We start from the raw sequence: 18,812 nt of genomic DNA on the forward strand, positions 1-18,812 counted from the left end.
TAGTTGAATGTAATTTATAGAACATCTCAAGTTAGAAGTACCTAGTTCATTTTTTTTTTTTACAAAAAGTTCCTATATATGTTTAATAATATTGTTTACCTGGGTGAGCTTGTCTCATGTGGTATGTCACTGGGTATGGATGTGACTCTCCGCACAGCTCACAGATGGTATCTTTCTCTGGTCCTCCTACTGCCAGCTGGGCCATCTCACCGAATAAATTACCTCTGGGCCGAACTTCCGCCTTTTCTTTTTTCTTTTTTTCTTTTTTGGCCTTCTTATTCTCTTTTTCACACTCTTTCTTTTTAAGGACTGCACAAGAACCAGGACTTGGAAAAATCATATTTTGGGAAGCTGCTTTGATAGTAGCCAAAGAGATGTCTTCCCAGAAAGCCACTAAATGTTGTAAAGTTAGGGGAAGAGGAGATTTAGACTTCATTGGGTGGTGCATGGACATTTCAAAAGTGGCTTCGGTTTTCCCATCCTCACATTTCTCATGCAGAGGTGGCTCCTTGAGCATAGACAGCACCTTATTTTTGTTGATACTACCCATTTTGGATATATCTGGTCCATGAGGTGCAATATTAAACATGTTCAATGCAGATGATATTTCCAATGAGTGTCTATTTTTTAATTTGGTTTCTTTTTCTTCTATAGGTTGTTGACTGTTTAAACTACTTCTTATAGGAGCATGTTCTTTGGAAAGTTCAGGATTAAATTTTAAGAAAGAAGAACAAGCCATTGCATCGTGCACTATGCCTTCATGCCACAGGAAGGAGGCAAAGACTGCTCTGGCACACTCGGCCACGGAAGGAGACATGGCCTGTTTGGCGGGCTCTAAAGGTTTGGCTCCATCGCCTTTGAAGAGAAAGTTGGATTTTTCCTTTTTGGGCCTGGTGTGTCTATTAGCACATTTTCGACTTATTTTGGGGGATGCTCTCATGTCCTGTTCCTCTTTCAGTGGGGCTTTTCCTATACTGAAATGAACTTTATTTGAACCTTCATCCACATTCTTAAATTCACTGCTTTCATCACAGGTGCTGTCTGTTAGGCTGTTTGTTTTTAACGTACTTGAAGTGCAGACTTCCACCACCTCACTGTGAAGGTTTTCTTGCACCACGTGGGGAGAAGGAGCTCTATTTTCAGACCCGGGAGAATCTTTTGAATCCTTTGGTACTGGTTTTGGTTTTGGTGACGTTGACCGTCCCCTTAATGGTTCTGTGAGGGGCATTTTCTTCTTGCGGAGGGTATCTGGATCAAGTGTGTAAGAGTCTGATTTGGAACGTTCCCGAGGAGGATCAAGTTTTGTCTTAACAGGAGCAGTGCTTTTTTGAGGTAGATTTTTATCATGTGGTGAGGAGGAGCGGGGAGAACTAGCACCAGATGGGCTAGACCTATTGGCGGGGAGAGTCTTTGGCTTAGGAGATGATGACCGAGAACCTGGTCCCGGGGATTCAGCTCTGAAACTAGAAGACATTCTCCCATCAGATTTCATTGTCTGCAAGGTGTTATGGTTGGGGGACAATGACCTACTATGAGAATCTGACCTCAACTTTGCAGCATCAGATTTCAACATGAGGGATTCACTAGCTGATAAGCCTTCTGTGCCCCTTGGTTTCTTCTGATCAGCAGTAGTCCGGCTCATACGTCCATCAGGTTTAATTGATCTGCTGTGTTTGGAGGACAGTTCTGCTTTTCCTGATGTACAGACTGGTCTAGAAGATGTTGAGATAGTTCCTCGGTCACCTGTTGTGGTCCATTTCATAGTAAAATTTGTTAGTAAAATTATAACTTACTGATAATTTAGCTACTAAACACTGATTTTAAAAATCATAGCTAATAAGATTTATATTGCTTACCACATACAAAAATACTTGAAAAAAGGAAAATATTTTTCATAAAATTTGTATTATACTACTATACAACCATTTTCACTAAAAACAATATTCATGGATACAAAACAGACTCAACAAATAGTACCTATGCACCAGTATAAGTTATCCATCACATCTGAACCTCAACCTTAGCACAATAATAGTGAGAATTCAAATTCAGTGACAGACTAGAAAGAAAAAAGACAACAAGTTTTTTTTGAAAAGAAATACTAGGAAAATATGTGTGATTTTTAAGTATGAAGTAGTTGAGCAACATTTCCAATAGAGTGGTATCTCACCACCTTATTAGGAATGTTAATGGTACAGGTCTTGTTGAATTAGGAAACTGAATTTATAAATACATCTATCATTTTCAAGTCTACAAATGGGTACAATTAGGTTAATAAAGAGTTGCAGAGGAGACACACTATTTTGATGTTTGGATTACAATAATTCATAATTAACATATGGATGCACAAAGGTATTATTTAATCACGTGTAATTTGGGCAGTCTATTGTTTATAAACAGATTGTACTCTAAAAGCTTATCTACTTCATTAAGCCAAGCTGGTTAGAACTTTGAGCTCGTGTCCCCTTGGAATAAAAGAGCATCCTCAGAATTAATAGCCCATGTCTGAATTGTGGGGGACCTTGATATATGGAGTCAGGAAAATAACAGATAAAAAGATAAAAAAATAATTTACCTCTTTCCCAGTACAAACACTAGATATTTCTATGTGGACACCATTGTTTTTGGTATCTGACCCTACTATTTCCTGCTTTCCTTTGAGACATTAGAGCCAGGTGGTCTTTGTTACCATTAAGTGGTACAACCTAGACATTACCTTTCCTCCCTAAAATAAAAATCTCCCAGTCTTAGTTGTTAGGAGGAGAGCAATCTGATTAAAGTGATGCATGTGGTGTGAAAAATGGAAAACTGATACACCTTGCTGGAAGTGTTTATGTTTTTAAAAATGGTACTAAGTAAATTCAGATAAACCTGTTAACTGGTTACATTGCAGGTATTTTGTTTTAAGAGGGAGAAAGAATGGGAACGACTTGAATAACACAGGGAAATGTTTTTTGGCTTGCTTGTCTGCATGTGTGTGTGCCCGTGCATACAAGTGCACCTGTGTTTGTAGTCACACTCTAGCTATCTGCAGGTCCAGGCAGTGCTGCCACAGAATCTGCTCTTCTGGTGGAAGGTTCCCAAGAACTGGTATTATGGTCTATTACTTTTCACTGATGTAATGTCAAGAATGCATTCTGGAATATACTAAGTGCTCAATAAATATTTGTTGAACGAGTAAATGAATTCCCATTTTCTTAATGTTTCTTCTTGTGCTAGTCCCAAATCTTCAGATTCTCCAAAAATCAGCTTTCTACAATATGGCTCCCAAGGCCACAGGGCAGAGGTGACAGTAACCACTGCTGTGTAAGGGTCAGATGCTTGCAAGGTTAAGTAATTCTGAAATGATGAAGTATGGCTTAGTAGCCTCCCTAGAGCATATTTTATCTGCAACATGCCTGTGTTTAGAATAATTACTCATTCTTTCAATAAATAAAAGTAACTAGTGAATATAATGCTCTTCAGTTTTTTGTAATTCTTTGTTGTCACAAATTTCATTTATCATTTATGTGTTCTTTTAATAAAAAGAGTGTAAGGGACTGTGCTCAATTCAGAGGAAAAGTAGTGAAACAAACCACAACATAAAAAAACCCCAGATAATTATGCTGATTCAGCACAGATAAAAAGATGTTAAAATCTTGATAAATAGTGCTTTCAAATTGTATAAAAGTAGGTTAAGAAATTGGTACCTATCTTATCAATCTAGGAATAGAAGCACAGAACAATTTTATAAACAAATATACTGAATTAGGTAGAATTAAATATTAGCTTAAGTCCCTGCCACTAATTTTGAGTGTGTAATATTATAGAGTACTAATTTCTTGTTGTTAATCTGATAGCTGGCAATGCCTTCATCATCACTTTTATTTCGGAAGCTGAACCATATATAATGGTGAATCTAGACAAATAGGTAGGTAATCTTTTATGTCTGACACACCTCTCTCTAAAAGATCAATTTGTGAATTGAAAGAGGTGTCCTTTCTAAATTAATGGTGCTCAATTCCTTATAAAGAAAGTCTCTCCTCTGTGATTGTCTGAATGATGTAGTCTTTCAAGTCTCAGGAACACCATTTGTCATGTGCTAGCAAAAATGTTACATACAAAGGGTTAGAGAGTACAGGCGTGTGTACACCTTATTTTTATATCTCTAGCAGTGGTGAATATTCTCTTTAGCTCTTTAGGTGGTGACAGCTGGAGTCTAAGTGTGTCATAGTGGTGACCTGTTGTGAATCCAGGTACATAAATAATGTGAAATTATTTCTTCCTAAGATTTACTTATAAAATTATCATTAAATTTTTGAAAAATTTACTTTTCCAAAATTCATTTCATATCTATTTTTTAAAAGAAAATGTCTCGTTTGTTATGTGTGGGAAACCTATATGCTAAATGATGTTACTTTATTTGGGTTTCTAAAATTTTGAGGCATGTAGTAAATATTACTAATAATTGTCATGTTATAGCTGCTTGAAATATCAATAAACATAAACAAATACTTTGCTAAATATCTTTAGATTATAATCTTTCATTTATCTTATTAATTCATTATTAACTAATTCATTATTAAACTAATTTAATGATTATATTTATCATATATAAGTTTAAGTGCTAATGGGCAAAATATTTTCTAACCTCAAATGAATTCTAAAAAAAAAAAATACAGGACAGGATAGAAATTTAGCACATTCAAACAAATGATTAAACATGTTTAAGGTTAAGTATTCATTAATCAATGACCTGCATAATTGTTTTTATGCCAAAATTATATAAGTCCTCAAGTTATTATGATACCATACTATAATATACCATAATATAATACTGCCATGTTATAAGCCATAATTATAGTCTGTATCAGGTTATATAACACCATGCACCACAGAGACCAGGTTCTATAAGACTAGTTTCTGTATGACTATTTGTTATACTATAATATTCTATATCACTGTCAAGTGTATAAAGATGAAATGTAAAACTGATCCATTTCTAAGAAAAAAGAAAATAAAAAATTACTTGAAAAACTTACACAGTGCATTAGTCATTGCTACAACACTTTTTGACAAAATTTCTTAAAATATAGGGTTTTAAGTTTAAATATTACTTTCAGACAAAATTATTTAGGTAGGCATCTATAGTACTTTAAAAGACTACAAGCATATCTTTAAATTTTATCAATTTTATCAACTGTCAATATAGTTTAAATATTACTATGTTTACAATTTTTAAAGTAAGTAAGAAAAAACTGTAAGGAAGACTCATGCCAGACAGAACAGGTAACTGATAACTAAGTTAAACTTAAAAAAGAAAAATTTAACCTAATTGTCGAAGTACTTCTCATAAAACACTGAAAGAGGAAAAGAATTTTTTGCATTATATAACAGAAAAATGACTTAAAGACTAACCTGTCACATAAGATACTATATTCTCATAGATCACGGTGTGCCTCATGACTCGTATACAGGGTGGGGCAAAAGGAGGTTTACAGTTGTTCATACAGAAAATGACACAATAATTAATAAATAATAATACAAGAATAAATTCTGTGTTTCACACACTCACAACTGTAAACCCTTTGCCCACACTATACATACCATCTTGTTCTGAAAATTTTACAACTCCCCAAAGCAGGCACTTCTTTCTATACACTATCTATTTTAAGACCTCATACATGTTTAAATTAAATAAGAGTAATATTTAGCCTACAGATATAGTCAACATGCATATCAGGATAATCAACACTATAATATTGAACAGATATATCACAAATTAACTCCAAATATCAAAATTTAAATGAATAAGCTTTAATCTTAAAAAATGGAATGGGATGAAAATGACTGAGGTGAATTATAACTCCTTCACCGAAACCACCGATGTTCATTAAGCATGGCCCATCCATGACGGCACGCATACCCACCCTTCAGTTTGTGAGACAGAGATGAAAGAGCAGAGGCAGGCCCAGCTACACCATAATTTTTGTAAATGCGCTCACGAGAAGCAAGGTTGCGAGATGGAGATTCTACAGTGGAAAACATTGGCAAAGAAGCAGCACAGATTCAATGGAAAAAAATTCAGCAGAGAACACAAGCAGAAACAAAGCATTTCAAATGATATGCGTGACAACTGTTATTAAAGTTTATATTCGGCTAGATTTTTCAACACGTTTATATTTCTTTAAAATTAAAACTGAAAACAAGTATCATATTAATTAATTTAGATTAATAACGATAGCTTAAAATGTGGTAACTTAAAAGTCAAGTAAGGCTCAGAGTTCTGATAAATCAAATTTGAGCATTTCTTTTCAGACTAATACTTCTTAAACTTGGTTTTCTTTAATCTGGTCCTCATTTACTTAGAAATAAAAATTTTTAAGTAAAAAATTTTGGGGGAGTAAATAGTGGGAGATAAATTTACTTACAGTGTAACCTACTGTCCCCTGGGTTTCTATATGGACACACGACTATGATTTTTCCAGTATGCATCTCAGAATGGGCTCAAGTTGACATTTATGGTTAACTATTTTTCTGAGTTCACCTTCAGTGAAAAATGCTAGCACTAATCCCAATATTTAGTGATTATTCTGTAGATCCTATTACTGAGGCACCACATTTTGTTTATAAAGTTTCACAACACAAACAAAGCAAAGAAAATTCACGACTCACTGAAAAATGTTAAACACATTCATGATTTACCATGCAGAAAATGAAGTACTTAAAATTAAATAACTTATCTTTTAAAAAGAATAGAACCTTTAAAGAATAGTCTTTAAAAGCAGTATACTAAAAACCCTCTGAATCTTAAAAAATTCCATTTTATTTAAAATTTTAACTCATTGCAATTAAATAAATGTAATTAATTCAGCTGAAATACTTAGGTAATGAGATAACTTTCTTAATATTATTGAAATAAAAAATTGAATATAACATATACTTCTCTCAAAACAGAAAAGTAATAGTTAACTGATTCATTATTATGGCCAAGATTAAAGGTGAACTCATAAACCAAAAAGTTATTCATGTGAGATAATGAGTACGTATCATGTGTCAGATACCGTTTTAGTCATTGAGAATAAAAATGTGAACAGAAATAAAGTCCCAGCTCTCATGATACTTATCTTCAGGTGAAGAAATAAACAAATACATACACACTTGATCAAGTGGTGATAAATGTGGGAGCCACAAGCATGCAGATGTTGGGTAACATTTCATGCCTGGATAAGACCACTTAGGGAGTGAGGTCTGGAAGAGACCAAAGCCCTGGGACATCCCTAAGAACACAGAATACAGGAGGATGTAGAAGAGACTGGAAATGGCCAGTTGATGAGGTAAGAAATATTCAGCAGGCAAAGGAGGAGTTTCAAGGAAGAAAGGTCAACTCTGTCAAACACTGCTGATAAATCAGGTAACATAAGATCTTAGGGTTGACAACTGAATTCAGCAAAAAAAAAAAAAAAGAAAAGAAAAGAAAAAGAAAGAAAAAAGAAAACACCGAAGACCGACTGTAGCAATTTCTGTGGATAAGGCCAACTGCAAAGACACTTGAAGTGGGTTCAAGAGAGAATGGTAGGCCTGCATGGAGAGATGTGCTACATGCTATCAAATCATCTTCAACTAAGTTAAAAAGTTTTAATACTTTTGAGCATCCTTCTTATTAAAGTCCATGAAACTCAAAAGGTGCCAATAAGTACAAAAGGAATTCTTATACTATATAAATCTCATTAATACATAGTCTGCAACTCTCACTGAAAATATCAGTTAGGAGGGTGTTAGCTTTTGATCGGAAGAGTTAGTTCAAGGGGAATTCCAAATGCCAATGTAAAAATACAGGTCTGTGGCTTGGTTGTTAAAATCTGTGAAGACTGGGTTTAGCGAAAGGACACAGGAGCAGGAAATCAAAATATTAACTTAACTGGAAGCACCCACACACACAAAGGTGGAAAACTACAAGGACAACACTAGTAGGCCGTGATGTGAGAGGGTTAAGGACAAACTCCTGGAAAAGGTTTTGAAGAAAAAAAAATAGCCTTGAAGCCCTTTTCACTGTTACAAAGTCTAGAGAGATTAGATTCCTGGTATGATTCAGAGTGAGTGAGAAGAAAAATTCTGTGAAAGTCTAAAAAGGTTACTATTGCTAAATGCCTAAGAAATTAAGCTGTGACTGCAGATAACACCTGTGCTATGCATTTAATTTGTATAAAATTTGCTCATTTAAATATACTTTGATATAGTTAACCTTTTAAAAGACTTATATTTTTCAATTTTAAAAATGAAAGCAAACCTTAAGAGATATCTTGAGAGTATGCAATACCACTGCAGAATATATATATCCAGAATCCTGGTAACGTTATCAGGAGAAAAGTGCAATTATGTGAACGCTAAAGGAGCTTCAGACATGGAGTAGGAACCAAAAGTTATTTACATAAATGGTAATATACTAAATGAATAATAAAAGAATGAAAGCTAGAACAAAATTTCCAACTTAAGGATAAAATAGCAATAAGCTTTTCACTAGAATAGAATATTAATCCACATGATATGAATGTAGAAAGCAAGATGAGTGAAAATATGTAAGATAGATAACCTCCAAAACATGTGTCTCTAAACTACTTCTAGACTTTTATCCGATTACTTTATCCTATAATTGAATAAAACATATGTAACATACTACAGAATATATAGTAAGTACTTAGTAAATACGGTAACAGATATAACATTAGGGAAAAGCATATCATTTCAGAGTTTTTGATGGATGAAATAGGAAAATTCAGAGCAAATTTGATGTGTGTGTGTACATATCCTAGGCCTTAGAATAATTTCAAAAAATTCTAAGAAAAGATTAAAGATTGCTCCTTGAGCAGTAACTTGAGACACAAGAGGGCTAGAGATGCTCTCAGCAATAAAAACCTGGTTCTCCACAAATTGCTTACTAGTTACAAGTGTATGTATCAGAGAATCAGACATTTTTGATCAGGTGATTATTAACTGTAACCATGTCCTGCCTTCAGGAGGATATAACACTTATGTAGCACAGCCAGCTAAAACTGAAACCAAAACTAAAAGTCTTTTAGGATAAAATCCTTATGTTTGGAGAGAGAAGAAAAAAGCAGGCACCAGCCACTGCCTCAAACCTGGGAAAAGTATTAACCACAGATAAATCAGAGGCATCGCTCCATTCTTTTCTTGTTATTGGGGGTGGGAGGCAGGAAGCAGGATTTCTGTTTCCCTATTCTCTAACAAGCTGAGAAGAGCCAACTCTGTGATACTGTGAATTTCCCATCTGGCAAAGGTTATCAGGGATATTGCCAAAGGATTGAAGGTATAAAATAAGGTTAGAGTAAATGACCCCTTGGCTTTTCCAAGTTTTACAGTTTATGTAAGGTAACTGAGACGTAATAGAAAAAAAAAATTACTAAAGTGAGTTAAGAGTCTCTCTTTTTCAAGTCTGAGATTTGCCAGTTTACTGTATAACTTTGGCAAGTCACTGAGAATTCCCTTATCTCCAAAATGAGAACTAGATGACTTCTTAGGCCCCTTGAACACTAGAAATTAATTATACCATCATATCAATATGGCATATTTCCTAAATAAACTAAAATAAAAGGAGTGGGGAAAAGAAAGTCAATCTCTAATGATGAGATAAAATACCTAATGTAAAAAGATAAACATTTAGTTGATTTTGGTGATGGTATCATGGTGTATGAGTACTTCCAAACTCATCAAAATGTATACATTTAAATCTCAATAAAGCTGTAACGATATTTAGTTTTAGTTTTGCTAACTCTAAGTAATGAGATATACTACAATGTAGAACTCTTAGGGAAGAGTGGGAAATAAAGAAGACCTATTATAAAAATAGAATTTAAATACTTTAAAAAATGCTTTCTAAATTAAATTAATCACAAAATCATGAAAATGCTCTAATGATCATTTTTACTAAAAATGTGTATGAATAATTTGATGGTATATTTATAACTTATCAGTCAACAATGTTTCTGTTAGTTATAAAGATGCTAAATATGTTTTCCATATTCAAATTATATTATAGTTTACTGGAGCTAAGTTACACAAGTAAACTCATTTTTCCTTAAAACCTGCTTTTTATTGTGTGTTCATCTTTCTAAAACAAAGCCAGAAAACCGACTTCCTTCCAGACTGGCTCCCACAACTGTAATTGGCATGTCTTGTGCATTTTACAGCCTAAGTATTTCCCAACTTGTTCCTTCTCCTACATTCCCACTGCAATTTACCTTAGTTTAAAGCCCGGTTCAACCTTTCTCTGGACTTCCTACCTCTAAGATTTGCCATTTCTCCAGGACCCTTTTCATAATATTTTCAGTTCTTTCACAAATTTAACACTGATCCTATCACTCCTTTAGTTTAAAGTTCTGAGGATCTTTAAACCTGCTCTCTCCACTTTGTTCCCTATACTTAGAGGATTAAATCTAATCTACTAAGTATGGCCTACAAAACCCTTCATGATGGCCCCATTCTCTCTAGTGTAAGATGCTGCCACTAGGGTATTAACACTATAAACTACAAGTGAATGACGTATCTCAACTGAAGCATGTTCTCTAGCTGATCAAATAAGTTGATTCATATGAGGTGTTAAAATGCTGTCTGTTACACGGTAAATGTTTGGTATGTGTTAGCTCTAACTATTTCATGCCTTCTCTTCTTTCCTCAAACTACCAACACATTCTCCACATGCTAACTCTGGGATGTTGTCGGTTTCCTGTTTTACTGAGAAACAAACAAACAAACAAAAGGAGAACATTCTCAAGCTCCTAATACTATACCTTCTTCCTTCTCTCCTGTTATGGTGGATAAACTATGCTCCTGCTTAGCCAGCCTTTCCACTTGTGCTAGATTTCATTCTCTTTCCTATGCAAGAATATTGTCCTAGCAATTTTCTTCTGTCTCCTGTATCACCAATTTTTCTTTCCCTACTGGATCATTTTCCTTAGAAAACAACCTTAATATTTTTTTTTCTTATAAAACAAAGAAAATAAAAACTTCTCCAAAAATCTCACACGCTCTCTCTTGGTTTCATTTTATGCTTTGCCTTTCCCGGCACAGTAAATCCTAAGGCGCAGGCACAGATATCATTCTCCACCTCAGTCCGCTAGAGTCTTCTCGCCAAATTCCTTACTAAGTCTAAAAACTACATACATAATTTTGAAATTAAAAAAGTAACTTTTTTCTCTCTCATTCCTGTGCACATATATACACGGCAAGACAGGAAAACTTGTAACTTTCACTTCTGTAATTATTCTATTTCACTAGAATAACTGGTGAAATAATTTGTATATACATAGGTATGTGTACATTTATAATAAGATAATTCCACTAATTAAAAATCAAATTAATTTAACATACCATGTTATTTCAAATTCAAGAGATTAGTGAAAAAATTATGCTCCAGGGAAAAACTTCTAATTACTGATAATAACGTTCAAAGAACGATCAGGTGGACAAGAAGGGCAGTTTATGTGTGTCTCTGCAGAGCTCATCTACCTAGCTGGGAACTTGAGTTGTGACAGTTAGGAAATTTTTCCATTCAAGCCAAGCTATATTCTTAAAATTAAACTAAGAAGGGAAAAATAACAAATACAGGTAAAACTATTACATTAGAACTTAGAACTAAATGTAAGTAGAACTTATAATTTTATATTATTTAACAGTAGGCAAAATTGAATATTTAAAACATGGCCTTTGTAGTTAGTAGAACTGGCCTCATGTCTGGATCTACCATCTTACTATGAATGTTCTATAGCAAATAATTTATCTTCTCTAAGGCTGTTGCCTTGCCTGTAAAATGGAGTCATTATCTCAAAGGAAGATGTATTAGAATGCTAAGTACCATATTTAGTACGTAGTGGTGATGCTCAATATAAGCAAAAATTAACAATATGGCCCTCTACACACAATGTTTTATTTTAGCATCTCAGAAGTATAAAACAAAAATGATTCTCACTTTACTATTTAAAAAGGGGAGTATGCATAATCCACCTCCTAAAGCAAGACAAATGCTGGCAGAACAGATGTCAGTGAGGTTCAGGGAAGGGTAACTTACTCGGGCAGTCTCTGCAATGAGCACTCTGCCACATTTAATTTTCCTAATGAGACAGGCTCCCTACAATTCTAATTCATTTCCAAAATATTAAAGCTATTTTTAGATTCCATAGCTTTTAGTTATGCTAAAGATTAAGACTTCTGGTTTCTGGAATTTGGAAGTCAAACTTCAGTGATAACTCTGCTAAGAATAAGAGGTGTGTGAAGAGACCCGAGTGATTCCCATTGTTGCAGCACAGGTGAGTAATGATTCAGAAAACTGGTAAATGGGACATTTCTGGGCCCTGACTTCAAATTTGCCCCAAGATGGTGGTAAAGAAAGTGGTGGCACTGATAACACTTAGACACAATATGCATAAAATTATACTGACACATATCAGCTGGAAACCTATGATCCTTTCAAAGAGACAAATCTAATTTATTTCAATTTGAAATATTTCATTAAATGATTTGGTAAAATAAAAAGTAATTACACTTATTTCTGAGGAGACTTATAGTGATCCTTTAGACAGAACAAAAAGGTCCTGTCTGCTGCCACTATGACACTATCAGAGTAATTTTTGTTTAAAAATTTTATATATACATTTTCTACCTGATTATGATTTATTTCCCTTTTTGTTTTTTTCCTTGTCCTTACCTTTAAAACTTCCTTCAATCTGAATACATCTAAATATAAGAAGTCTGTTGTTTCATAAAATGAATAAACTAAGTATTTACTTCTCTTTTATTCTTCTATAATGCTTATCAGGGAAGGGAAAAAACTATTTCACACATATTACACTACTGTATTTCCTCAAAGTTCTTCTTTTAAGAGACATTCAAATGAGTATCATATATGAATAGAGATTAGCCAAATTCATACTACTTATATTTCTAACTTAATTAGCTTCATTAATTGAACTTGCCTAAAATACAGTATAAATCTAGAAAGTTTATACTCTTGTATACTCTTTACCTAAGGTAGAAAACTATATTATACTGAATAACATCATTTGCTAAATATATACTACCCTGGTTCCTAATAAAATCTAAACTAGCTAGCACTATCTTAAGTAATCCTAAAAACAGTTATAAAAGTAATTTTGTAAAAATTAATTTAGACCTCAGTGTCAATGCACTTTATTAAAGCAAAGAGGTCATCATGCATTTGAACCCAAATAATGGGTGCGACAGCCAAGACTTTCACACACTCCCTCACTCAGTGAGCGTATTTGTATATTGCACAGCTGACACGTGAACTGAAGGCCACGGAGAACGTACTGTCATATTTTAAGGAACTTAGAGAAGTTTATCTGGGAGCATCAGGAGGCCATTAAGAAAAAGACCACTCAGCTAGGTGTAATTTCTTTGAGTCTATTTTCCATAGTGGTGAGAGAGACTATCATGGATGAAGGGCTAGAGCAATCCTAGGAGGCAGAACTGGAATCAAATGATCAGTGTAATATATTAGAAACAAAAAACAACAACAAAATATAACAATAATAAAAAGCAAAAGAAGAAAGGACAGTTTGAGAAAATTTGGAAGCCTGAGTTGCTATATATTTTTACGAATATCCAATTCACTTAAAGAAACAAACCTATCCAGTACAGTCTCTCTTTCGCCTACTGAAATAGATTTATTATCTTGGGGCATCTCTAAATAACAAGAATCCAACATGAAACAATGAGAGGTAGCCCTGTAACTGGTGCTTAACATAGTCACGCACATTGTAAAAGAAAATTTAAAGTTAAATATGTTCTTCTGAACCTGTTTTATAGTATATATTTGCTAATACAGGAATTAGAATAGACAGCATAATAGTCATATTTTAATAAATACTCACACTTTTAAAAAGTGTGATTAAAAACAAATGTTTTAGCTGCAGAATGTCTTAGCTCAGAATAGCTGAAATGCTTCAAAAATGTGGGAAGGGATAACATCCTCATTAAATAAAACCATTCTGGTGAGTTGATAAATAGTTAGTAATTGATAAAACTCAGAACAAAGCTTCAGAAATGGCTTGATGAGGCAGGTAAGACTGACAGACTTACTCTGAAGCTGAGGCTGCTGGAAGGAAAGGGGCTGTCCGAACACAAATGGGCTGTGGACTAGGGAAGAGGGAGGTTTTGCAGCTTGATCAAAGATGGAAGGAGCTGGGAGATTGGGCCGTGACTGAATTGAATTCAATATGGCACTCAGTTGGTCACCTGCAGTGGGCAAAACAGTCAAAACTACAACTTGTTATTAATTAACATCCAAAATGGCGAAGTAAATGGTGCTTCATGACATTCAGATAAAGTTCAACACTAAATAAAACTATGCCAATTCAGAAATGCGTGGAAGTTGGTGATCATTAACCTCAAATTAGGGACCAAAAGGTGCATGTTGTTTTAATAATGGAAGCACCAACAAAATCTATTAAAACAGCCCAAATCGATTTAAATTCAGATACAACACTAGCAACAGCACAGGAGAATATACAGTCTATGAAGAATCTATGATAAGTTGATTGAATATCATGTAAGTATAAATGAAGATCTAAGTAAATGTCTTCTACATGGAATCTGGCAATGACTAATAACACCCTGCCTCATATACAGTACACTTCATGCAGAAAATAAGCAGGTAAGATGAGTTTTGCAAAATGTAGGATTCAAGGAAGGCAAAGTATATGTTATTAACTTAGTAACATCTTTACATTACAGTTATAAGTTAATACTTTCTTTTTTAAAATTACTACTGCCAAAGTAATTATTCATTCTTAAAAGCATGGACTCTTCTGCTTTTATGGATAATATAAAAATCTATAAGACAATAAGATAAAAAGGAATATGAGCTACCTATAACTTGAATAGTATCTCAAATATGAATTCTGACATTTTCCCTTAAGATTAAATACAAAAGACATTAACAGAAAAACATTTTCAAATATATGAAATAACATAACTGGATAGATGATAGCTGCTTATTATAAGGATATAGTTTAAATGATGCTGAAGAGAAAAAAATTTTAAATGAAGCACCAATAGAAATAGATTTACATAGAAAGACCTATACACGCAAGCTATACATCTTTATTTTTCAAAAATTAATGCTGTAGGTTACAAAAATAATTTTAGAGATTATAATTAATTTCATAAAATATTTTGAAGAGAAAAATGTTTTATAAAACATAATTTCTTGAATAGTATAGAGTTAAATAAAATGGGAAGTATTGTTAAAGGTAATAAATAAATGTTAGATATAGTCAGATAAAAGCTTCTTAGCATTTTTTTTTGCTTCATCTAAATATTTAAAAAGTATATAAGCAAGTGCATGCTATTTTTGAGCAATATTAGCAAAATCCCACTTTTAAAAAGTAATATATCATTATTTCTTTTAATAACACATGTCAGCAATGTCTGCATCTCTTAAAAGTTGATTTTTATGATGTTTTCATAAATCATATTTTAAATACTGACTTAAAGTGATAGCCACCAGTACAATTTAGACATTTTAGAGACTGAAAACATACAACTTGAATTAAACATTGCTTTAAAACAGATTACTATAGAAGTATAGTAGTGGTAAGTAAGCACCGAGATTTTAAGGACTGACAATGGTAAAAAGGAACATGAAGGAAACACTACCAAGAATTTACCCTATGTAAGTATGAAGATTTAGCTAATGTTAGCTGAAATCTGAGCTACCAGAAATGAGCAAGCACACTTGTGGGAGACACCAGCACAACAGAGTAGGGAGAGCCAAAAAGAAATCTTGTGGTTAGGCTTCCTCCATAAAAATTTTCTGTGGAAAATAATATCAAATGAGGTGGTTTTATTTTAAATTGAGTATTTCCTTTATGTTGATGTAATTTTGCTTTTTGTAGGCTATTTCATTATTTCACTTGCACTGCAAGTCATGTAAAATGACATTGTATCTATTTCTTGAAATCAAATCCCATGAATTGGTTTAAATAACACTTAAAATTATTTCCATGAAAGCAATTTTCTCCCTCTAACCTATCGTCCAACTGCATGCCATCTGCTGACAACATGGCTGATTATGAAAAGTCAAGATCAGATTTATAGCGAAGAACATGGACGTGTCCAAATTTATACACAAATTAAATTCTGGATGAAATTCAGGTGTAAATTTTTAAAAAATAACTACTGCTTCAAGTGGCCATGATGCTGGTCTCTTCCTTTAATGCAGCCAAAAATTGTATGTATTTTATGTCCATATGCCTTAGGATTTCTTTCAGCTTCATTATACATACCAAATCCAAAGATATCATGTCATGTAATTCTAAATTAACTAAGATAACTTGATTAGACATTCAAAACCCCACAAATTTAATATACCTGATGTGCAATATTACTTAAAATATTACTTAAAATTGATTTTAAATGGATCACTTTGGGAAGTTCTTTTTTGTTTATTAACATAACTCCTAATAACAGGTAGACATGAGAAAATAGTTCTTCTACTAAATATAGTGACACATAATCTTTATGATGTAAATTCAAAATGAGTGTCTTTAAAATAGGAACAAATATGTAAACAACTATAAATGAGCTAAAACTGACAAAAACAATAGTATTAAAGAAATTTTTGTAAACCATTTCATCATTAGTTTTCTAGGAACAAACTGTAATAAAGTTTTGTGGGTGAACAGTAATTAAGATGGGTAGGAAAGAAGGTAATAAAAATATTAAAATTAGGCATGTGGAAGTCTACTTATAAACACCTACCTTTATTATTTCCGAGTCCATAATCAAATCCTTGGGCACTGCAACTTGCCCCTTTATTAAAAGCTTGTACTGAGAAAGGGCTTGGAGGAGGAGTTTGAGAATTCTGATCCAGAAGAACTTGTTCTACAAAAAGAGGCACAACTGTAAAATAGGTTTCTTATGTGCTACCCCACATTCAAAGAACAAAGAGAAAATTGCCAGAAAGATTTTATGATGGCCAGATATTTAGATTTGGCAATAACTTTACCAATTAGGTTGCTGACATTGACAAAGTACACGACAAATCTTTGTTTTCATTTACCAAATAAAGAGTGAAATTCAGAAACAGGATATTCTCTTAGGAAACCAATTTACTTTTATTGTGATAGAAATACATCACCTAATGTATATTATTATTTCTGGACCAGAAACTCGTATTTGTAACAAATTTATACAAGGGCATTTTACAAAACAAAACTGGTTACCTTATAAACCAGAAATCAAAATATTTTGTATATTAGTATTCAAATAGGAAAAAAGTCTTCAAAATGTCTAAGTGTATGGTACCCAGAGGAATTTTGACTTCTAAAATATTTCAAATTTTGAATGTGAAAATTATGGAAAATTTAACTTATTTTTTACTTATTATATAAGGATATTTTCCCTACATAAAAAGATGATAAACCAGGTCATGAAGTCAGACCTACTAATATATCCTGAAGTCAACAAATGTATCAGAATTCTTAGTTCAAGAAAGACACAGCAAATATTTTATTTGGTTTACAAATGCAAACAATGCAAACTAAAATTGGTAAACTACGTTAATCCTCTATTAATAATCAAGTGGCTATAAAATCCTATCTGATATAATACTAAAAAACACTAATACCATAATTAAATAGTCATATAATGCCAGTTTAAAAAGGCAAAATAAAAACTCCTATATGAAATGTAAAAGGGAGAAAAAAGTACCTCTTTAAAAAGAAAATAAAACTAGGAGAATACGGTGGAGTGTTTTCTTCCACCTATAAAATCAGAATTCTGGTGCACCTGTGAGTAATGTACAATCTGTCCCTTTACCAGCATTCCTAGACTTTTTTCAATAAACCAATCACAGCACTTCCCTTAGGCAATGGTATTCAGCGAAAGATATTTCAGCAGTGGGATGTTTCTTCTGGAAAGATGCTCGTGAACAGTCATCTGAATGGAAAAGATAGCATCCTTCTCACCCTCTAGACTTGGAATGGTCTAGCGCCAAGTATAAGGTCTGTTTTGACCAAGTAGAAGCTTTGCATACAAGTTTTATTTATGAATACCAAATCTTTTATTAAATGAGAGCACTGTTGAAAAAGTAAAATGAAGTTTCAAGTTGAAACCCTGACAACAAAATAGAAAATGCCCAAAAGATAATTTGCATTTATTCTTCTTTCCTGATACAAAATTTACTTGAATGAAATTGCCTGGGAGAAGTACTGTGATCGGAGGTTTGCAAACCAAACTTCCATTTAGTGGTAGAAAGGATAAAACATTCAGTCCTGGACTGGTACAGAAGAATAATCACACAACTTCCTATTAATAAGAAGCATGTCTTACAAAGATGGATTCATATGTTCCACATTTTCTTTTAATTCTCTTCTTTGGTGTGCATTCACTTAGTAGCCAGATATAAACAACTGCAAGAATTTTTTTTAACACTTAGTTTTGCTTTTACTTAAAAAATAAACACACAATAAGCTACTTGTGATAAAAGAAATACAGTATGCTTTAAACTTCAGCATTTCAAAGGTTAATAGGAATAAATCACAAATTTAAGCCAACTTGCCATCTTCATGTCGGAGGTACTGGTTTCCGCCTCTGTCTCTAGCTAAGGACCATGCCTCTCCTTCATCACTCTCACAGAACTCTACCATGCTGTTCTTATCCAGCTGCACCCATGTACCTTCAGAGTTGGTTACCTAGTACATAACAGAAAGTATGATTGATTGGCTTGAATCTTTCAGGCCACTCAGGCTGAAGACGAGCAAAAAGTTTAAGAGTTTGAATAGTATAATCATTCC

The 18,812-nt window shown here is 33.3% G+C and overlaps 1 protein-coding gene across 14 annotated transcripts in view; it reads right to left on the reverse strand.

Annotated features, from left to right (window-relative positions):
• Positions 1 to 18,812, reverse strand: part of MYCBP2 (MYC binding protein 2) — a 262,323-nt gene that overhangs the window by 45,725 nt on the left and 197,786 nt on the right. For 8 of the 14 annotated variants that reach the window (XM_045201677.3, XM_045201639.3, XM_045201637.3 and 5 more), the window contains 4 exons: positions 18,578 to 18,710; positions 16,777 to 16,899; positions 14,095 to 14,274; positions 100 to 1,743 (listed from right to left, as the gene is read on the reverse strand). In XM_045201677.3, the coding sequence (XP_045057612.2) occupies positions 100 to 1,743; positions 14,095 to 14,274; positions 16,777 to 16,899; positions 18,578 to 18,710 (2,080 nt within the window). The remainder of the gene's footprint in view (positions 1 to 99; positions 1,744 to 14,094; positions 14,275 to 16,776; positions 16,900 to 18,577; positions 18,711 to 18,812) is intronic. The other 6 variants (XM_045201697.3, XM_045201706.3, XM_045201646.3 and 3 more) reach the window with 3 other exon arrangements.

This window comes from Desmodus rotundus, chromosome 13 (genome assembly GCF_022682495.2).
Source record: "Desmodus rotundus isolate HL8 chromosome 13, HLdesRot8A.1, whole genome shotgun sequence".
Classification (NCBI taxonomy): Eukaryota; Metazoa; Chordata; class Mammalia; order Chiroptera; family Phyllostomidae; genus Desmodus; species Desmodus rotundus.